The sequence below is a fragment of the Mytilus californianus genome, unplaced genomic scaffold, assembly GCF_021869535.1.
Source record: "Mytilus californianus isolate M0D057914Y unplaced genomic scaffold, xbMytCali1.0.p SCAF_9, whole genome shotgun sequence".
Taxonomy (NCBI): Eukaryota; Metazoa; Mollusca; class Bivalvia; order Mytilida; family Mytilidae; genus Mytilus; species Mytilus californianus.
Genome location: NW_026262745.1, coordinates 45,765,187 through 45,787,130, shown reverse-complemented (window position 1 = coordinate 45,787,130; position 21,944 = coordinate 45,765,187). Strand labels below are relative to the sequence as shown.

Genomic DNA, 21,944 nt, shown 5'->3' with positions numbered 1-21,944 from the left:
TGAATGAAGTTTGATTGTATATATATATTTGGATGATTTGTGCAAAGTACAACATTAAACATTTCATATTTTTGTCAGACCAAAGTTTTTTTTTTGTTTTTTTTTGTGCTGACGAAATATAAGTTCATACAATTTTATATGTCCATAACGCTTATAAATACTTCAAACTTTGTAATGCAAAAACATGCCAGACATGATGCATTTTGCCGGAAAAAGATATTCAACTTTACATTTTGATTTTGAACGAATGTCTTCAACAGTTCTAACGTAATATGCTACTGTCCTGGTGATTTTTTTATCCTGTAAAAGACAAAAGAAATATTTATAGCATTTTGACTTTTTGGAAGGATTATTCCCTAAACTTTATAACTATACAAAAATATCATAATCTTTTTAAACTTATTAATTTCTAATTTTTGAAAACACTACAAATAATAAAAAAAAAATCCTGTTCTTTACTATACTTTTGACAATATATTGAGTTAAACAAAAGTTACCATTAGTGGCAAGGTTCCGGTGAAAAAAAGTATCAAAAATGACTGTCTTGTTTTAAGAGGGGCGTAAAGGGGGGTTATCTGCACGGAAGAACGCGAAATAAAATTCAAGTGCCATTTCACGATGAACGAACAATTAAAGTTTCTTGCACGTTGATCTTTTTACCGATATCACGGAACACGGTGAAAAACGAACGTTTTTCACGGCTGCACGTGAAATAAAAATGGCAAAACAGGTTGCACGAAAATAACCCTTTACCTCCCTCTTTTAAATGGAATGTTAACCTTGTAGTTCGGTACCAAACTACCAAATATTAGAACTATCCTAAAGGGAGACTACTGTCGATACAAGTGGCGGGAAACGTAAAAAACATTATATAACTGTATAAGTTATAACTCATCACAATGGTTGAAGGGCCTGGTTGTAAAATAAAAGGAGAGAAAATAAAAGGAAAACTAAATGGAAAGATTGTAAAATCAGTTAACGGAAATGCAGTAGATAAGGTTCTCTAAGAGTTTTCGAACTTTTCTATATTTTAAGGTTCATCATGACATAACAAATGGACAAAAATGACTGTGTTTACACAGGGGTTTGTTGCAATTTCCCGGGTTTACTATCCATACGAACCCCGAGAAAATCACAAGGGAAGAAAAAGTTAGTGAAAGTCTTAGAAAAATTTTGAAACAATAATTCGAAGCAACGTCGCAAATGAGCTTCCTCCCTTGTGATATTTTCGGGGTTCGTATGGATAGTAAACTCGGCAAATTGTAACAAACCCTTGTGATGTTTACATACACTATTCCAAATAATTATGACTCTTTCTACAATGAAGGCGTCACAGAAATAAAATTAAAATAACCTTTCAAGACGTCATAATTATTTGGACTATGTTTACACATAAAAAACTACTCTAAGTACAGACTAACTTGTGTAGTTGGAAAAGTTTTACGGACTGGCATCCACTAGATATATAAAAGTTGCATGCATTTTGTTTTTTTAGTTAGGCGAAGAGGTAATATGATAAAAGCTTTTAAAATTATAAAAGGAATCTTAAGATATATCTTATGAAAGATTTTTTACTGTCATCAGGACAAATACCCGTGGGCATAATTGGAAATTAGCAAAACCTAGATGTAACACTTCTTTTCGTTTAAGACATTTTTCACAACGTATTATAAATGATTGGAATAACCTACCAGTTGAAGTTATCTCTTCAAAAACTGTGGAAGCTTTTAAAATTAGAATAGACCGTCATTGGGAGTCAGTAATGTATCAGTTCAGTAATTGATGAGGACACAAATAGTTTTTCTATAACTTTTTAATTGTGTGAAATATTGCACCAAACCATGCAGGATTGATGTTTGTATCAGTTATAAAAGTGTACCAAAATAAGAAGGGCTAAAAAGGATAGGATCCTTCCATATGAGCCCCACAACGATCTTACAGGATCTTGCAGGAAAGATAAAATCTTTTTTTGATTTTGATGGGCATTTTTTTTCGTTCCTGCTGTTGGTGTAAATATTGTGAAAATATTTGAAATTCAACGGTTCCAAAAAAAATATTTTGTGCAGTTATGTAGAAAAAAAGTTCTTGTGAAATAGGAGCACTGTCAGTCAGGGGTACTTCTTGTACAAGTAACTTTATTTACTTGAAGAAGTAAATATTAATATACTTATATAAGTAAATTTATAGGATACTTATACAAGTGAATTTTATTTACTTGTATAGGTAAATTATTTTTTGGCTTAGTTATGTCCCTTAGACATTCAGATTTTTTTACTTATACAAGTAAAAAAGTCATCCTATCTTCTTTTCTTGAATTTCTTAGGACTTCTTTGCTCTAATAGAATTTTTAATTGTCTGTCCTTTGCAGATGTCTTTACTAATCATTTAAGTGTAATTTCATGGACAATGAAAATCTCATTTGTCTATTATCCTCAGAACACTGCTCATTTACAAGCCCCCAAGGGGCAATTTTTGAAGGCCTTGATCTTTGCGCAATTAGTTTCTTTGTTGGATTAATGTGATGAAACAATGAACTGTAATCAATAATTATTAGCTAACCTGAGAAAAATTGTTAAAGGCATGTTTTTACATCTCAAAACTTGAGATTTTTCGGGATTGTAAAAAAAAAAATCACTTATACAAGTAAATTTTTGAGAAAATTAAGGGGAGATTATTCAAACATTATAATTTTCTGATATAAGTATATTTTTATTTACTTCTTCAAGTAAATAAAGATTACTTGTACAAGTAGTACCCCTGACTGACTGTACTAAGTGGGGAAAAAAAATAGATCATAGAGAAAAATAGATAAAATTCATTCTGAATTGAAAATTTAATTTGAAATTTACATGCATTCATGGTTGCTGAAATTACAATTACACATCCTCGCCCCAGAGTATGTGTTCTATCTGGACTAATTTATCAAGGAGAGTTTTCCCTCAACACAGCAGCTGACAAGATCAGTCTCTGTTCTGCCTTAGAGCCTATACAACAGACACAAGAAACAGAAGGATAAAACAACTTATATAGGGCTATGAGAAGAAGACAGTGAAAAGAATCGTGATGCTGCACTACAAAAAAAACATAATTTGAAAATGTGTTGTAAAATTTTGTAGGTAAATTTAAAAAATGATATTATAGTTGCCTGCAATTTAGTATATACTTTAGTACACATGTATTTGGAATATTAACACCATATAATTAACCTATTTACACATTTGAAAGGGGTGCTAGGTTAAAAGGTACTAAATTTATAATCATTTTTCTAGGAGATTAAGCCAACTAAAGGTATAACAACATCACAGTTCCATCAGCTGATCGGTCGGAGGTTAGATGAAGTACAGACAGTAGGAAAAGAGCTCTTCATGTACTTTGGAGACATATGTCTAAGGTTTGATTCATTATGTTGTAAAAGCGCTTTTCAAGCTTTGGCCATTATACAAGTAAAATGTGCTTACGGTTTTCATTCCCTAAAAGTAAAAATTAAAGGATTTGAAAGTACTTGGTGTTGGTTGGGATTAAACTAAAAATGAAAGCCCCAATCCAGACATCCAGAACATATGTTTTCACTCAGTCCTGTTCTACCATTTAATTTGTCAATAAACACAGTGGGGTTTTTTTTCAGCCTTATATTACATATTTTCAAAAAGTTGAATCCATTAACTTAGAAACCCATAAGGATAATGGTTTTTCCACAAACCAAGACAAGACAAAGAATGGTAGTGTGTATTAAAGCTGAAAATCCCTTCAAACATATACAAAAAGAAAAAGCCACACTTTAAGAGCTGTTGTTCATCTCTATTTTACAGTGAGGCCTTCAACAAGTAATAACTGCATTAATGAACATTTTTACATCTTGTATATATATCCTTGAGATATACATTTGTAAAGCATGAAGATTTTTTTAATTATTTGTACTTTTCTTAATAAATAACAAACACATATTCATTCAACAAACATTTAAATTTCAACGACATTCACATTGTATTCAACTTTTTGTTTAAGTTTACTTCCATGCATGTATACTTTCACTTTCTATTTATACTTACCATGGTCAGTCAGGGGTACTACTTGTACAAGTAATTTTTATTTACTTGAAGAAGTAAATATTAATATTCTTATATAAGTAAATTTGTAGGATACTTATCATGCTTATACAAGTGTATTTTATTTACTAGTATACAGTGTTTTCCCTAGGCTATTCAAGCATTGCGGTACCGCTACGCATAAATTTTGACCGCCATGCTTTCATCATTGCCGCAATGCATCCCGCTATCTGTGAAAAGTATTACTGTGTAAAATATTTATTATCGATATTTTGAAAGTGAAGTGACAAGTGACAACACTCCACAGGTGTTTTAAACTCATCCAACTGATAATTGGATGCATCACGTCGCGCGTGCCGTGATTTTACAAGACTTTGGTTACATAATAGCAGTTGCCAGTTAGCTGATAAATAAATTTATATAGTCAGATTAATCTCCAATGCATATGCTTTCTGTGCTAAATAAAAAGATTAACCTTTTCCAGTATAAATTTCACCTTTAAAAATAAAACGGGTGTTTGACATCGTTATTTTACTGTGATCTTTTAAAAGTAGAAATTTAAATTTAGGTATAGTCTCTGGTATTATAAAAATAAAACTAATGTAATTTCACAGAGAATGGACAAAAAATTTTTTTCTAATAAAGTTTCGCAGTTATTTCCTCCAAACGTTTATACAAATCCTTGTTTCCTCAGCTATATTCACATCGATGAATAATTTTTTGATTGGTCACAACAATCAATTATTTTTAGATTAGCCGCGGTTGATTGATTACAATGTATATCAAAGAATACACATCACCGCCACTGGGCTGAGAAAAAGACGTGTCTTATGAAATATTTAAAAGATTTGATAGAAAAACTTTCCAAACATACGAAGTTATTTATGGAAATATTGTTTTTAATAAACTTCTGTTGTTCTATTTCAATTTCAATGGGTCACAAGCTTAAGTGCAGCGGATTCGTTTGCCGTTTTTTACACAAGTGGGGCTAAATTTTTTTCACTTCGGCAAGATAGGCTTTTTACAATTATGAAGCATTATAAATAAATTGGACAGGAATGTATTTAAAAGCAATAGTTAATTGTCATGAAATAAAATGTCAGCTTAGCTTCCAAACAAGTAATTGCCAAATATGTCATCCGTTTGTCCGTATGTCAGGTATTCTTCATTGACAACTTCTGTAATTAAGACAAATAAACTTTTGATGCCACCTACGATAGTAGAGGGGCATTATGTTTTCTGGTCTGTGCGTTCGTTCGTTCGTCCTCCTGTGCGTCCGTCCGTCTACCCCGCTTCAGGTTAAAGTTTTTGGTCAAGGTAGTTTTTGATGAAGTTGAAGTCCAATCAATTTGAAACTTAGTACACGTGTTCCCTATGATATGATCTTTCTAATTTTAATGCCAAATTAGAGTTTTGACCCCAATTTCACGGTCCATTGAACATAGAAATGATAGTGTGAGTGTGGCATCCGTGTACTATGGACACATTCTTGTTTTTATTGTTTCCTGTAAAATCTCTGTGAAGTAATGATGATATTCAAAGTGTTATTTAACAACTTGCTGTTGATGCTGAAACCATTCTGTCAGCAAAATTCGAAGAACAATCATCATTTTAACAACCATGTCCAAGCAACCATCAAAGAAACGTCGCCTTACTGGTCCAACTTTTTTGACAAGTTGGTTAGAGAAGTCTACTCCTTCATCAAATTGTAGTCAGACAGATGAAAATCATCACCATGAGCAAAAGCCTTGAAGTTGAAATTCAACCTTCAGCAGAATGCACTGAAAGTCAACATGTACCAACAGACCAGGGACTTTCTATACTAGACTGTCCCTGAACAGACACAAGAAACTTTACCAGTACCATTGTATCACTGAAAGAAAATACGAGAATCACAAAAGATCCAAGTATCTTTGTCTGTCTAAGTTTTGCCAGTTTCAACAGCTGATTGTGAAAGGTGTTTTTCATGTTTAAACAGAGTTAAAACACCTTTGACATGTTTGAGAAACAGACTTTGCCAAAAAGTGCTGAATTCATGCTTAATGCATATATGCATATATCAATTGAAGGACCAGAGGAGGAAGATTTTTGATTTTGAAAAAATGTATGTTGACCTTTGGAAAGTTGAAACAGAGGAAGATATCAACAAACTAATGTGTACATGACATTAATTTGTAAATAACTATTGCAGACTGGATTATTTTTATTATTTTTATTATTGTTTATATAAGGTCTTTCATTAATTCCTCTCATCTGTGATAAATACTTTAAAGTTCCATGACTTATATGAATTGCTGTACCTATAATAAAACAATTAGATTGGTATATGGCTTTAAACATATAAAATATGTAGCGTAACTAATTCTGAAAAAGAAGCATCACGCGCCGCGTTGCAAATTCACCATGGACCCACCATGCATGAAAAATTTTCTAGGGAAGACACTGGTATAGGTAAAAAAAATTTGGGCTTAGTTATGTCCCTTAGACATTCAGATTTTTTTACTTATACAAGTAAAAAAGTCATCCTATCTTCTTTTCTTGAATTCTTAGGACTTCTTTGCTTTAATAGAATTTTTAATTGTCTGTCCTTTGCAGATGTCTTTATTAATTATTTAAGTGTAATTTCATGGACAATGAAAATCTCATTTGTCTGTTATCTTCAGAACACTGCTCATTTACAAGCCCCCAAGGGGCAATTTTTGAAGGCCTTGCGCAAATACTTAAGGTCATTGCGCAATCAGTTTCTTTGTTGAATTAACATTAACATGAGATGAAACATTGAACTCTAATAAAAAATTATGAGCTAACCTGAGAAAAATTGTTAAGGGCATGTTTTTACATCTCAAAACTTGAGAATTTTTGTGGGATTGTCAAAAAAAATTACTTATACAAGTAAATTTTTGAGAAGATTAAGGGGAGATTATTCAAACATTATAATTAACTTGTAGAAGTATATTTTATTTATTTCTTCAAGTAAATAAAGATTACTTGTACAAGTAGTATACCTGACTGATGGTTACATTGTGAAGTAATTTATGCATAGTCTCTCTCAGAGATTCAATTGCATTATTATCAACCGCATATCATCATTATGGTTGGAATGAATCTACATGCTCATTTGAAATACATACACATAAAAAGAAATTTAGAGAACATGTCATTGAGATAGCAACCCAACATCATAAGTGAACTAAATAGACATTTACAGATCATCATATGACCTTCAACACAGAAAGAACACAATTCCAAACAGGTGAGTAAATTCAACTGAAAGGGCTCATATCTGATATCAACACAAATTAGAATCCTAGGTAGACTAATCAACTGAAGAGAGAGGAGTGGTTGGAATATTATTCAACCATATTTTGTACTTATAATCTCATTATATTTTTGTCTGACTTGTGACTAGAGCTGTTGAAATACAATATAAGGTATTGGTGACACAGGCCAAACTTATCTGTGTGTAAACAGTTATTAAATATTTTTGATTTGGTGAAGATTGCATGAAACATATGAAATGCAATCAAAACCCTTCTACCATGTATACCATTGGCTTAATAGTTATATATTCTAAGCCTCATCTTTATCTTTGAGAATTCAAATAACATAGTGCAAGAGGTTAACATTATCAAGATCATATCCATGCCCATGCTTAATTGTATATATTCTAAGATATTCAAGTTATCAAAATGATGTGTATGTGTATAACCATACTTGTCAAGAAAACTATCTTATTGAAAATAACATGTTCATTGCATATAAAATGTATAACATTTTCTGTTCTGAAAAAAAAAGTTCAGCTTCAATTATCATGATTATAGAAAAAGAAAGATGACTCAAATTCAAAATATTTCCTAAATGTTTTAGATTGCAATTCAATATTCTATTTTAAGTTCACATTGTAAAATGAAAGCAGACTTTACCCTTCAGTGCTTACAAGCACTTTGATATTGAACTGATTATTATTATGTTTGTGCATTGAATCAATTTGTTCATTTCTCTTTCAGAGTGCACTTCCTAATGGCAGGGTCATTTCTTGTGAACAACAAAAAGTTGGATCATGATCATGGAGGAACTGCAGAAACGGCTTCTCTTGAAATACAACTCTCTGAAGACAAATTAAGTTTCTATAAATCTGGTGTTAACATCAGGTAAATTATTGACCCTTATGTCATTGTTGCAGAGTTACAAATAATAACAGTAAAACAAGTAAAATAAGTTCATTAGATTTTCATTTTGCTACAAGCAAGAATTACAGCCTCCATGTTTTATGATAAATTCTAAATGTATAACTCTGCTAGCTGACTTGTTCTTGTTCTCACATGAAGCATAACTTATACAAAACCATCTTATAGACAAGACTAAAAGATATAGATCTACCAAAAATTCTTTAATTTCAATGTTCGATATATTGATAATATTTTTATGCCCCCGTCGTAGGCGACAGATGCATTAAGTGTTACACTTGACCGTCCGTCCTTCCGTCTGTCCCTTTTTTATTTCCACACTCTGACTTAGGTTGCCTAATGCAAATTTTATTATACTCGTACACAAAACTGAGAACCACAACACACAGACAAGAGTTGGATAGTGAGTTGCCTTCCGTTCTAGAGTTATACCCCTTTTTAACTTCGAACACATTCTTCTTTTATTTCTTTAAAAAATTCTTTGCATACAGAGTACTTAAATCTCATATTGTAAAACAACAAGAAAATGTGCTTTATGTAACACATCTTTTTACCTGAAATTGATGCTGATAGACAACTATGGCAAACAGGATGACTGTAGTTTTCAAATATTCAACTTCCTATTCTTGAGTAGAAATTTACCATTTGGCCTGGTCTTCAGCTTTACTGTATCAATGGATGGATTTCCCTGAACAATTTAAGGAATAGAAAATGTCTCTGACCACCCATATGTTTATTTTTTTAACCCAAACTTTCTAAAAACAATGTTGATTTTTATAAAGAACCCTGACTGAAAAGGTATAAGCATGGTCAATGTTGTGGAAAACATTATGACCCCCTCTAGATCTCCTCCCCCAGAAAAAATGAAGAAAAACAAAAGAAAAGTAATATTAAACAAATATGTTTTTTTCTCTAAAATTAGAGTCTAGACAAAAATATTCTGAATTCTCTATAAGATTGAAATCAGTATTTTATAGTGAGATTACTTAACAAAATTTAATATGATGTTACTTATTAGATATATAATGTTTTTTAGCTCACGTGGCCCGAAGGGCCAAGTGAGCTTTTCTCATCACTTGGGGTCCGTCGTCCGTCGTCTTCGTTAACTTTTTACATTTTGAACTTCTAGAGAACCACTGAATGGAATGAAACCAAACATGGCATGAATGTTCCTTATGAGGTGCTGACCAAGTGTTGTTACTTTGAAGCCGATCCATCATCCAAGATGGCCGCCAGTGGGGGACTTAGTTTAACATAGGACCCTATGGGAAATACATACAAATGTCTTCTTTTAGAGAACCACTGAATGGAATGAAACCAAACATGGCATGTATGTTCCTTATGAGGTGCTGACCAAGTGTTGTTACTTTGAAGCCGATCCATCATCCAAGATGGCCGCCAGCGGGGGACTTAGTTTAACATAGGACCCTATGGGAAATACATACAAATGTTGACTTTTAGAGAACCACTGAATGGAATGAAACCAAACATGGCATGAATGTTCCTTATGAGGTGCTGACCAAGTGCTGTTACTTTGAAGCCGATCCATCATCCAAGATGGCCGCCAGCGGAGGACTTAGTTTAACATAGGACCCTATGGGAAATACATGCAAATGTCTTCTTTTAGAGAACCACTGAATGGAATGAAACCAAACATGGTATGAATGTTCCTTATGAGGTGCTGACCAAGTGTTGTTACTTTGAAGCCGATCCATAATCTAAGATGGCCGCCAGCGGGGGACTTAGTTTAACATAGGACCCTATGGGAAATACATACAAATGTCTTCTTTTAGAGAACCACTGAATGGAATGAAACCAAACATTGCATGAATGTTCCTTATGAGGTGCTGACCAAGTGTTGTTACTTTGAAGCCGATCCATCATCCAAGATGGCCACCAGTGGAGGACTTAGTTTAACATAGGACCCTATGGGAAATATTTACAAATGTCTTCTTTTAGAGAACCACTAAATGGAATGAAACCATACATGACATGAATGTTCCTTATGAGGTGCTGACCAAGTGTTGTTACTTTGAAGCCAATCCATCATCCAAGATGGCAGCCAGCGGGGGACTTAGTTTAACATAGGACCCTATGGGAAATACATACAAATGTCTTCTTTTAGAGAACCACTGAATGCAATGAAACCAAACATGGCATGAATGTTCCTTATGAGGTGCTGACCAAGTGTTGTTACTATGAAGCCGATCCATAATCTAAGATGGCCGCCAGCGGAGGACTTAGTTTAACATAGGACCCTATGAGAAATACATACAAATGTTTTCTTTTAGAGAACCATTGAATGGAATGAAACCAAACATGGCATGCATGTTCCTTTTGAGGTGCTGACCAAGTGTTGTTACTTTGAAGCTGATCCTTCATCCATGATGGCTGCCAGATGTGGACAATGTTTAACAAAGGACCCTATGGACAATACATACAAATGTCTTCTTTTAGAAAACCACATACTGAATGGATTGAAACCAAACATGGCATGAATGTTCCTTATGAGGTGCTGACTAAGTTTTGTTACTTTGAAATTGATCCTTCATCCATGATGGCCGCCAAAGGGGGGACTTCCTTTAACATAAGACCCTATGGGAAATACATACAAATGCTTCTTCTAGGTGCACTGAATGGACTGAAACCAAAACATGGCATAAATGTTTCTTATGAGGTGCTGATTAAGTGTTGCTACTTTGTTGCTGATTTACTGTTCAAGATGGCCACCAGGATTTTTTATTAAACAGGACCAATATTAAACCAAATTTGGCCTCAGTCATTATTAGGGTATCTGTTATGATTTTAATCTATTTTTACATGATTTCCAAAACCAAAGTAGAATCAGGTGAGCGACACAGGCTCTTGAGAGCCTCTAGTTTTTCATTTCCAGATCTTCCCAGGTGTGTCAAGAAAGATATGAAAAATTTCATGACCTTGACATTTGTTCCCCAGTGTTCAACCAGAAAAGAGCTGTTGCTATGGTGATGGAACAAACAGACAGAATGGTCTGTGATGTTTTACTTGATCAAGATATTTTACCTGGAGTTGGAAACATTATTAAAAATGAGGTAAGAACATGAAGAAGTACATATTTGAATTTTTCTTGTGGCCATTGTAAACAATCATTGGTATTGTGGAGTTGTTTCACTGCTTCTTTATAAAAACAATTCTTTTTTTATATTGTTTCCGTTTGAGACTTCCAAAGGGTAATATAAAAATTACCAGCACAAGGGTTTGATATTTTTGTAAACAGTAGACAATCAGACCAAGTGGCACAATGACACAACTACATATATCATCCTTTGATGTGTTGATTTTCATTGTCCGTAGTGTGGACTGACGGAGGACATTTTAGAGCATTAATAGGATATTTTAGTGGGAAAAAATTGACGTTTTAGCTCCTTAGTATAACCCAATTTAGCGCATGATTTTTAATCAATTTTATTGAAAAGTGAAATTATCAATCAGTTCTAGCCTAAACATAGAATCTTCCATTACATAGTATTCGGTCAGATAATCTGCTAATTCCACACATATCTTACCTTCTGGCACAATGGACATGAACTCTTCTACAAAACAATCAGATACAACTGTATCATCTAGAAATGTTATGCCGAATAAAGTGTAGATGAAAAGAACTTAATAATCCAGCATAATCACTGTTCATAGTTTTAGCATGGTCAATATTCTATCAGCAGGTAAGTTGTAGCTTAAATGGGCTATAGAAAATACAGGTAAACAGATTAATCCAGTGCTAAAATGTCCCATCGTAGTTCAAAATTTTTCAAAAAATGTCCTGCTCCCATGTGGACACTGTATTACTTGAAAAAAAAACATACACCTTCCCAATGTATTACTTCATGTTTTATGCCTCAAATAGCAAGATGGGGATGAAATTACACTGTAAAAAACTTTGGGTCATGAATTTTAAGATGAAGTAGGGATTTGGGTCAGTTAAAAAGGTAAAATATATGTTTGCCTAAAGATGTCAAACTGAATTCACGACCCCATCAACATTAAGTTTTCAATATTTTGAGTTAGAGCTTATGAAGTTTTTTATAATTTTGATAACACTTGTCCCAAAAGTTGAACACCACACTGTAAATTATATAATCGAGAAAGAGCAGGTGCGATTTTTTTAATTTGCATTTATTGTTCAAAAGAAATGCACTACAAATTTATTGTGTTATTGGGCCAAGTATGAAGCTTATATGGTGGAATACATTAAACAAGTAACATATGTGACATCTACAACATACATGTATATAAGCAACAAAGACATATACATGTACAAGTACTATTAAAAAAATTTCAATGCAAAATAAATAAAAAAATTTCTGTTATTATCATGAATTTTATGCATTCAAAAACTTTGGTGAAAAGTTCGGAAGGGAGGGTGAATAAACTAATTTTGTGACTACTTTTAGGGTATTCTAAAGTATTAACTAAATAAGGATTTTTAAAAAGTGTAAAGTGACCATAATTCAGAAATCTAGTATTTATCATTTGCTAAAGGAAAATAACTACAGTAGTTTGAGAAATTTCATCAAGTAATTACTAGATTTTAGTATTAGACTTTGATACTCTTCTGTTTATATATACATTTATAGATATGTTACTCTAATTTTCAGGCATTGTTTGACAGTGGAATAAAACCAGACTCTAAGGTAGTTATATTAAGGACATGCAGATAGCTACTGTGAATTTTTGTTGGGAACAATTTTATTTGATTGAGGAAATGTTCTTTTTTGCATGTTATTTTTTAGTTTTGTAAAAATCTGCATACAGACAGACCTATAGGGAATGGGTATTTAGTTGAACTCAAAATATACACACACATAAAATCAATGAAAATTAAAAACACACAAATAAGAATAAATTCACACTCCTCAGTATATATAAAATACTTCAAAGTAGAATATATAAATTTGGTGATTTGTTCTGAATAGCAGTTTGTTTTCATACTTAGATCATAGATATCTATTAAGGGCAACAATGCCATTTTGCATACTTTGAACACATAGAACAAGATTAAAAAGTTTGATTTAGTGATAGTTTATTTTGTTAGGCCAAAAAAAAATATATGTCTGTTTAAGGTTACATCCATTAAAAAAATAGGGTAGGTAGGTAGGTATTTCCATTTTATTTTATTTTTTCATTTTTTTTTTTTTGGCGAGATGTGTGATGTTGTTACATGTTGTTTTAACTAATATAAAGTGACTATATTAACTTTTTACTGTCATATAAACTAAAAATAAATTGTTTTGTCCTTTCTAATATATAGGTTTATTAATGTACATGTATGCAGAAATAAATTCATTATGCTGTACTGGTGTATGAACAATCAATATATATAAAACAAGAAGACCCATCAGAAACGAGGAAAGATGACAAAACCTGCACTTATACATATGAACGTACTGGTTCAAGTTTTGAGGGTTGTACCAACTCCTTGTATTAAAGAATGTTTCTTTCACTTTTGCAAATTTGATGCATTAAACTTTTAATAAATTAAATTCTTTTATACCATAATAAATAACCTTCCCAGGAACATTGCTGACAAGTTTGGTACTGTGTGTTTTTTTAGAAGACATGGGGAGTAGACACCCCTGCAGACCATACATGTTATTAAATGTGTGGTATTTACATTTATTTATGAGAGGTTAGTCTGAAATTATCTATCTGTCAGTACTTGGCTAACCTCTACAAGTACTGACACTTACCTGCAGAATTAATAAATAGAAAAAAAACATGCCTGTTTTAACAGGTTCAATTCCTGGTTTGAAATATATTTGCAGGGATAGGTGTCAAAAGGGTGATGTCAGATGACTTTTAATATTTAAAAAAAGTTGGGTATGCTTGTCCTCCAGCCATCATAACTTGAAAAATTTATTGCAATGTTGGTAGCATTGTCTGCCGCTGTTTGGACAATAGATACCAAATTATTGTTGATTTCCTTCTCTCATAAAATATCTATACATTTAACATTGAATTTATCTACAACATCTCCAACAGTTAAGTTCCCGTCAACAATATAACCGTCACCTTGTTGAATTTCAGTCTTCCAAGTCACCGTTACTTTGTATGTTTTTGCAGGTTGTTTACTATGGTACAGATCAAACACTAGGTACCAATTATTAATTTGTTTGGTAACGTTGTCAAAATAGATTTTGTAAGCATGTGGTCGCATTTTTTTAACTTTAATGTGACCACGCTTGCTGCCTCAGCCTGTTGGGGCCATACAAGCTGCCATTGAGATCTAGAACGTAAAAACACTTCAATATCGAGTCGGCGATTTTAAAATTAAAGCGCTCCGATGATCACGCACCTACTTTCACTATTGTTTTAAACTGAAAGTAGGTGTTTCCTGCTTTGTACTTTCACTTTCGATTTCATTTTTGAATAAAATGACATAGGGTCGGCAATCCAAAATAGGGATGGTCGGGTAACCATAAACAGACATATATTTTTTTTTGGCCTTAAGAGTTGAGCAGGGTGATTCAGTTATAGGCAAGGCCAATAAGATTAATAATAGTTTATATGGACAAATAGTCTAAACATGAGAATACAAGAAGTTGCAAATTGAATGTTTTAAAGCGCATAGGCTTTTCTAAGGATTTAAATGAAATTCAACTTAATAGCTTCTACTTTTAACCGAAGTATATTACTTGAAAAAAGTTGGCTGAGTAGGAAACTGACATTTGTTGTTTTCAGAGTTGTCTTGTATTTACTTGAGGACAATAATTTGAATATATAACATGAATGATAAGAATATATATCACTTTTTCAGGTAAATGAGTTGAAAGAAGAGCATGTACTACATTTAGTGAAGATGACCAGAGATTTCTCTATGATATTCTATAAGGTAATAGATGTATATTGATTACCATGCATCCCAATCAATAAAAAAAGAGACAATAAAAAATATAAGTCTAAAAAAATCCAGAAAATACAATGTTCCAAAAATAATAACAACAAAAAGACAAACAACAGTATACAAACCACTACATAGAAAATTAAAGGCTGAGCATTTTAAACTCGACAGAAAAACCAGGGAGAGGTGCTCCTAAAAGGGTAAGCAGATCCTCCCACACCAGTAGCACCCTTTGTGTAGCACATGGCAAGTTGAAAATTTGGTGACAAGTCTCATTTGGTAATGTCGTAATCAAGGACTAGAGGACAGAAGTGTGGCTACAACAGTATGAACATATGAGGGTCTGAATTGGGTTTACAGAATAGAGAATTATAGAGAAAACATGCAGAAAAATCAACCAAAAAAATAAAGAATACAGAAAAATAGGGTAAAAAATAAAGAATAGAGAATAATGGGGTGCTAAAGTATAAAGAATAATGGGCAAAAAAAATTGAAGAATACAGAAATGAAGGACCACATGACTTCCAGACCCTCACATATCAATGATCATTTGTGACACACTTATTCCATCTTTTCAACCAAATTATGATGGTGTCCATACAAAGTTTTTTTTTACCATATTTGTGCCAATGCCACAGTCAAGACGTGGTGAGAACTTAAGTATTTACTGCACCTATAACATTTTTCAATAAGATATATTTATCCACTTTAATGCATTTATGATTTATATCAAGCTTATTCAAATTTTATTAGAAAGTCCTATGATATTGTCAGAATGCATTGTGCATTTAGATATTACACTGAAAATTTGATGATTTATATAAAATTTCTGTCATAATGTACTAGTGTAGGAGTACTGGTACGAATTTAAGGAAGTTTATGAAGATCTACAATAAAGGAAAATGTACACAGTGTGATGGTAAAGTGGTGATATGTAGACTTGGTGAAGATAATGACAGGGTGACATACTTCTGTGGACAATGTCAGGATAACAATCTCAAACAAAAACAAACAAGGTAAAGTCAACACTTATTCGCTAAAAAGACTAATGTTGCAGTAAACCTTTATGTTATAATTGACAAGATTATACATGATACATATAAGGCGATAAATTTAGCTTCTTCATGATCAAGAAAAGTCTTGATTTTTTTAATCGTAAAAGGATGTAGTCTTGTTGATCTTTTGTTCATATATCAGTATTTGAGTCAAGTAGCAATTTTGGATAAGTCAATGGACTAGGATATAAGAGATGTTAAGAAATTTTTGTAAAAACAATGCTGCCTGCTAGAAGAAAAATGTTTGTTATATTTTCAGCTCACCTGACTTTTCTCTTCACTTTGCTTCCATTGTCTGTCAACCTCTTTTAATTTTTACAAAATCTCCTCTGAAACTGCTGGGCCAAATTTAACATAACTTGGCAACATCATTCTTTGGGTATCTAGTAAAATGTGTTTGATGACCCCACCTGCCAACCAACATGGCTGACATGGCTAAAAATAGAACATTGGGGTAAAAGCTAGTTTTGTCTTTTATCTTCAAAACCACTATAAAAAGAGATAATCTGACTGGGGCAGAAATGTTCAAAATATTGAGATCTCCCTACTGTCCATTTATATCAAAACAGTCAGACAACTTCTTTTAGGACATATTGCCCTTAAATAACGGTTTTTCTAAAAAATTTTCATTTTTGCCTATTATCTTGAAAACTGTAATGGATAGAGAGAAACTTTTAACAGCAAAAATGATCAGCAAGGCAAGATCCACAAATAAATCTATGGACTGAAATTGTAAGACAACTCCTTATTGGATTTATGTGCTTTAATAATGATTTTCACCATTTTTTGGCTTTTCTACCTTGTATCTTAAAAACTGTAATAGATATACATTTTGAAAAAAAAAAAAATGATCAGCAAGACATCTTCAAAATGTCAAGATGACTGAAATAGTCAGTCAACTCCTTAATATTATCTTGAAAACTATAAAAGATAGATACTTGTACAATCATAAACAAAGGAAGATAACTCCAACTCAAATTTATAATTTGCATATCTAATAACAATTAAACGCTTTATTTTAAATTAACAAAATTGCAAAATGAAAGCAATCTTTACCCTTCAGTGCTCACAAGCAATTTGATTAATGTCACTTTCTAGAAGAATTTTTATTGTGTGGCTTAGGTAAAAATTTCCTGTATTAAAAACCAAAATCTAAAACTTTGATCATTAGTTATACCAAGACACCGTGTTATTAACACACACTATTTTCTTCTTGAGTTATTTATGTTGAGTATACATTATGTTATTAAGATTGCAACAACAACAGAAAAATATTTATAGGTCACTTTGAAGTTTACAAATGATAGGGACAGTATTTTAGTGTGGATCAAGTAAAAAAGAAATATGAAAACTTCAAGATTCATTTCTTTAAAGAATTTTTTGTTGAACAGTCTAACTCTGTCAGGACTTATCAAGACTTTTGTTTCAACAATTATAACTTAAAAAAGCTAGTGTCTCATCATATGTCCAAAGGAAAATATAAAATGATTTGGTGAATAACATTATTTTGAGAAGACAATTATGTTAAATTTATGTTTTAGAACATTACCTACAAAGAATAGCTTACTTGGATGGGTACAGACAGGCAAGCTGCAGCAGACGACACAAGCAGAGGAAGCAGTTGATTGGGCATGCTCAGTTTGTACCCTTGTAAATAGAGCAACAACAGTCACATGTGATGCATGTTTGACAAAAAGGGAGAGTAATCAAACCCCAGGTGTGATGAAACAAAACAGTAAGTTAATGTATCAGGGGAGACAAAAAAAACAAAGATTTATAAAAAAATCAACTTTTACGTCATTGGTTTGCACAGTACTTTAGTGCAGGAGGTTGCTGGTTCAACCCCGACCGGATTAAACCACAAACTTTAAAATTGGTATTTGCTGCTTTTCCGCTAAGCATGGGGCATAAAGAATTTAGAGCAAAGACAGGTTGGCTCGTAGTCCGAATAATGTGTCGATATGGATGACATGTCTTTCTGCAGATTATTACCTTGTGAACTAGCATGTTAAAAATCCGGTTCATTGTATTAGTCTAGTACAAAGTAGGGTTCATACTCATATAGCATTAACCTGTTCCTGAGTATGCATTGAATTTGCCACTGGACATTAAACAGCCATCCATCCATCATACTGTACTAAATCTGTTTTAAAATTACCCACTTTGTTTCCAGTTTTAGTATTTTAGAACGGGAAACATTCTCAGGTGAACTGACTTGTTTCTTTTCAATGTAAACCTGAAGGAAGGATAAAGTTTTGATATAGATGAGCTGTGAAAAATGTTCCTTCTGTAACCACATATGTTTCAATCTCATGTTCACCATTAATGTATTGTGCATCTAAAGGGTGAAAAGTTGTGTCAGTATTGTGATCATTGACTGTTAAAAGCCTACTCTTGAAACCTATATTTATACTGTGGCTTCAAATTATTTAAAATTCATGTTTCTTAAAAAGTGGATAAGCTTAAATATAAACAGATAAAAAAGGAAATTTCAAATCTCAAATTCAATTTTACTGATAAAACCTTTTGAAACATACATTGGCAATCATACCACATCTCCTAATTTGGATAATGTTCATATAGTTAATGTATTATCACTTGTTTTTATTTTGATTTCAGGTAAAGCTGCTTCTACTTTGTCAAATGGAACAAAAGATAATCCTATAAACTTAACTGCTAATTCTCAAAAGAGAAAATCATCAGATCCTGTTACTTCAAGTAACTTAAAGAGACAAAAAATAGACAAAGTTGTCAAAAATGATGAAAAACAAGATATTGTTGTCAATAAAATTCCCCTTTGTCCTGGACATAAACAAAAGTGCAATTTGACAGAAGTCAGGAAAAAGGGAGATAACTATCTCAGATGGTTTTTCAGTTGCAGTCTTCAAAGATCAAAACAATGTAAATTTTTCAAGGTTTGTATTTTAAAAATTGTCATTCATTATTTAGTTACTTTTTCTTTTATAACAGGTATGTTTGATTACAATTGAAATGAAATTTTAAAATAGAGAGTGGTTCGACTTTCAATGAAAAAAACTATCAACAAAGACTGAATGATGAAAAATTTATTCCAATTTTGGAAATACTATGAAGTCAGAAATGTTTGAGATGGTTTTTTCATTACGAAAATTGTAATAGGACAGGTACACATTTCACAAAACTTCCATGGTAAGCTATAAGGTAAAATATAGAAAAACACGCATCAACATGAAATATAAAGAAAGTAACTAACCTGAATTGTAGTATAACATTAAGACAAAATAAGATATCTCTAAAAGTCTCTATACCAAAATTGAAAAGGGTCTCTTTTACAAAGATCTTGACAAAATTAGTCAAAATTTAGAAATAAAAACTAATTTTGTGAATTACAAAATTCAAAGTATCATCATGTAGTATACTATGTCTTTGTATGTCAAAATGTACATATGCAAGAAAAGAAAATATGACAAAATTTATGAAAATAATCAATCTTTACTACAATTGTTGTACCTTCTATTTCTGTCATAAGGGGGATGAGACAATTGTTGTACCTTGTATTTCTGTCATAAGGGGGGATGGGACAATTGTTGTACCTTGTATTTCTGTCGTAAGGGGGGATGGGACTATTGTTGTACCTTGTATTTCTGTCATAAGGGGGGATGGGACAATTGTTGTACCTTGTATTTCTGTCATAAGGGGGGATGGGACAATTGTTGTTCCTTGTATTTCTGTCGAAAGTGGGATGGGACAATTGTTGTACCTTGTATTTCTGTCATAAGAGGGATGGGACAATTGTTGTTCCTTGTATTTCTGTCGAATGGGGGATGGGACAATTGTTGTTCCTTGTATTTCTGTCATAAGGGGGGATGGGACAATTGTTGTTCCTTGTATTTCTGTCATAAGGGGGGATGGGACAATTGTTGTTACTTGTATTTCTGTCATAAGGGGTGGTGGGACAATTGTTGTTCCTTGTATTTCTGTCATAAGGGGGGATGGGACAATTGTTGTTCCTTGTATTTCTGTAGAAAGGGGGATGGGACAATTGTTGTACCTTGTATTTCTGTCATAAGGGGAGATGGGACAATTGTTGTACCTTGTATTTCTGTCATAAGGGGGGATTGGACAATTGTTGTTCCTTGTATTTCAGTCGAAAGGGGGATGGAACAATTGTTGTACCTTGTATTTCTGTCATAAGGGGGGATGGGACAATTGTTGTACCTTGCATTTCTGTCATAAGGGGGGATGGAACAATTGTTGTACCTTGTATTCTGTCATAAGGGGGGACGGGACAATTGTTATACCTTGTATTTCTGTCATAAGGGGGGATGGGACAATTGTTGTACCTTGTATTCTGTCATAAGGGGGGACGGGACAATTGTTGTACCTTGTATTTCTGTCATAAGGGGGGGATGGGACAATTGTTGTACCTTGTATTCTGTCATAAGGGGGGACGGGACAATTGTTGTACCTTGTATTCTGTCATAAGGGGGGATGGGACAATTGTACCTTGTATTTCTGTCATAAGAGGGGAGGGGACAGTTGTTTTGCCTTGTATTTCTGTCATAAGGGGGATGAGATATAAATGTTATGTAGATTCATATATTTTCGTGGGTACCAATTTTCATGTATTGTTGGAAACTTGTATTTTCATGGATCTTTGATTTTGTGGTTTTGCCAACATCTGCATACAATATAAAAATAAGAAGATGTGGTATGATTGCCAATGAGATAACTCTCTTCCAGAGACCTATTGACAGAAGTTAACAACTATAGGTCACCGTAAGGCCTTCAGCAATAAGCTAAACCCATACCGTATAGTCAGCTGTAAAAGACCCTGTATTACAAATGTAAAACAATTCAAATGAGAAAACTAACTGACTGATTTATATATGCAAAACAATGAACGAAAAACAAATATGATATACAGCAACAAACGACAACCACTGAATTACAGGCTCCTGACTTGAGGCAGGCACAAACAGAATGTCTATATAAGCCTAAAGAAAATGTGTATTTATCAAACATTCAAATTTGTGGTTTACTTATATCAACGAAATAAACGAAAATTGGTATCCTACTATTTATAATGAATCCACAGTAACAGAAACATTGTTATTTCATTTTTATGCTAATTCTTTCAGTGGGCAGATGAGAGTTTTCCATTGTGTGAAGGACATGTGAAACCCTGTACAATAAGGACTGTGATGAAGCAAGGACAAAATAATGGAAGGAAATTTTTCACATGTAGTTTTCCTAAAAATAAACAATGTGGATATTTTGAATGGGCTATTGGATATGATTGATATCCTCTTTTCAGCATTTTAGTACTTGTAATTTTATCATATCAATGTATCGAGTAAAATCATTTTTAATGAAATCTAATCTGTCTGTAGATAAGATGTTATATGTCAACAGAAAATGACATTAGAATGTCTTTCAGTATTTTAAAATACATTAAATTTGCTGCACAGTTCAGTTAAAATTGTGAAGCTGGTTGTTCTTCTGTGCAAGCTGTTCAAAAATAAAATAAAATATTGGAGTTAAAATATCAATTTATGTCTTCCTGTAGTATTACTTTCATCCAGGGTAAGAGGTTTTTGGTAATCATGGTAATATGAAAGTTTGCATCTGGTAATGAGGAAAAATGTGTAGTTGCAAAAAACAATTATATTTCTTTTTATATAAATTGTATTGAATGCTCTGTTAGTTACCGAATAGGAGGAGGTAATTTACTTTAGAACCAATGAACAATTCTTTTACTAAAAATTATAAAGTTTTGTTTAAAAAAAAAAAAGGGTAA

At 32.6% G+C, this 21,944-nt stretch overlaps 1 protein-coding gene across 1 annotated transcript; it reads left to right on the top strand.

Annotated features, from left to right (window-relative positions):
* Nucleotides 1-851: 851 nt before the first annotated feature.
* Nucleotides 852-21,722, top strand: LOC127714330 (endonuclease 8-like 3). The gene is made up of 10 exons (XM_052220392.1): nucleotides 852-998; nucleotides 3,270-3,391; nucleotides 8,054-8,197; nucleotides 11,127-11,304; nucleotides 12,868-12,903; nucleotides 15,027-15,101; nucleotides 15,957-16,126; nucleotides 17,707-17,900; nucleotides 18,785-19,080; nucleotides 21,286-21,722. The coding sequence occupies exons 1-10, from the start codon at nucleotides 900-902 to the stop codon at nucleotides 21,445-21,447; spliced, it is 1,476 nt and encodes a 491-aa protein (XP_052076352.1). The 5' UTR covers nucleotides 852-899; the 3' UTR covers nucleotides 21,448-21,722.
* The last annotated feature ends 222 nt before the right edge of the window (nucleotides 21,723-21,944 follow it).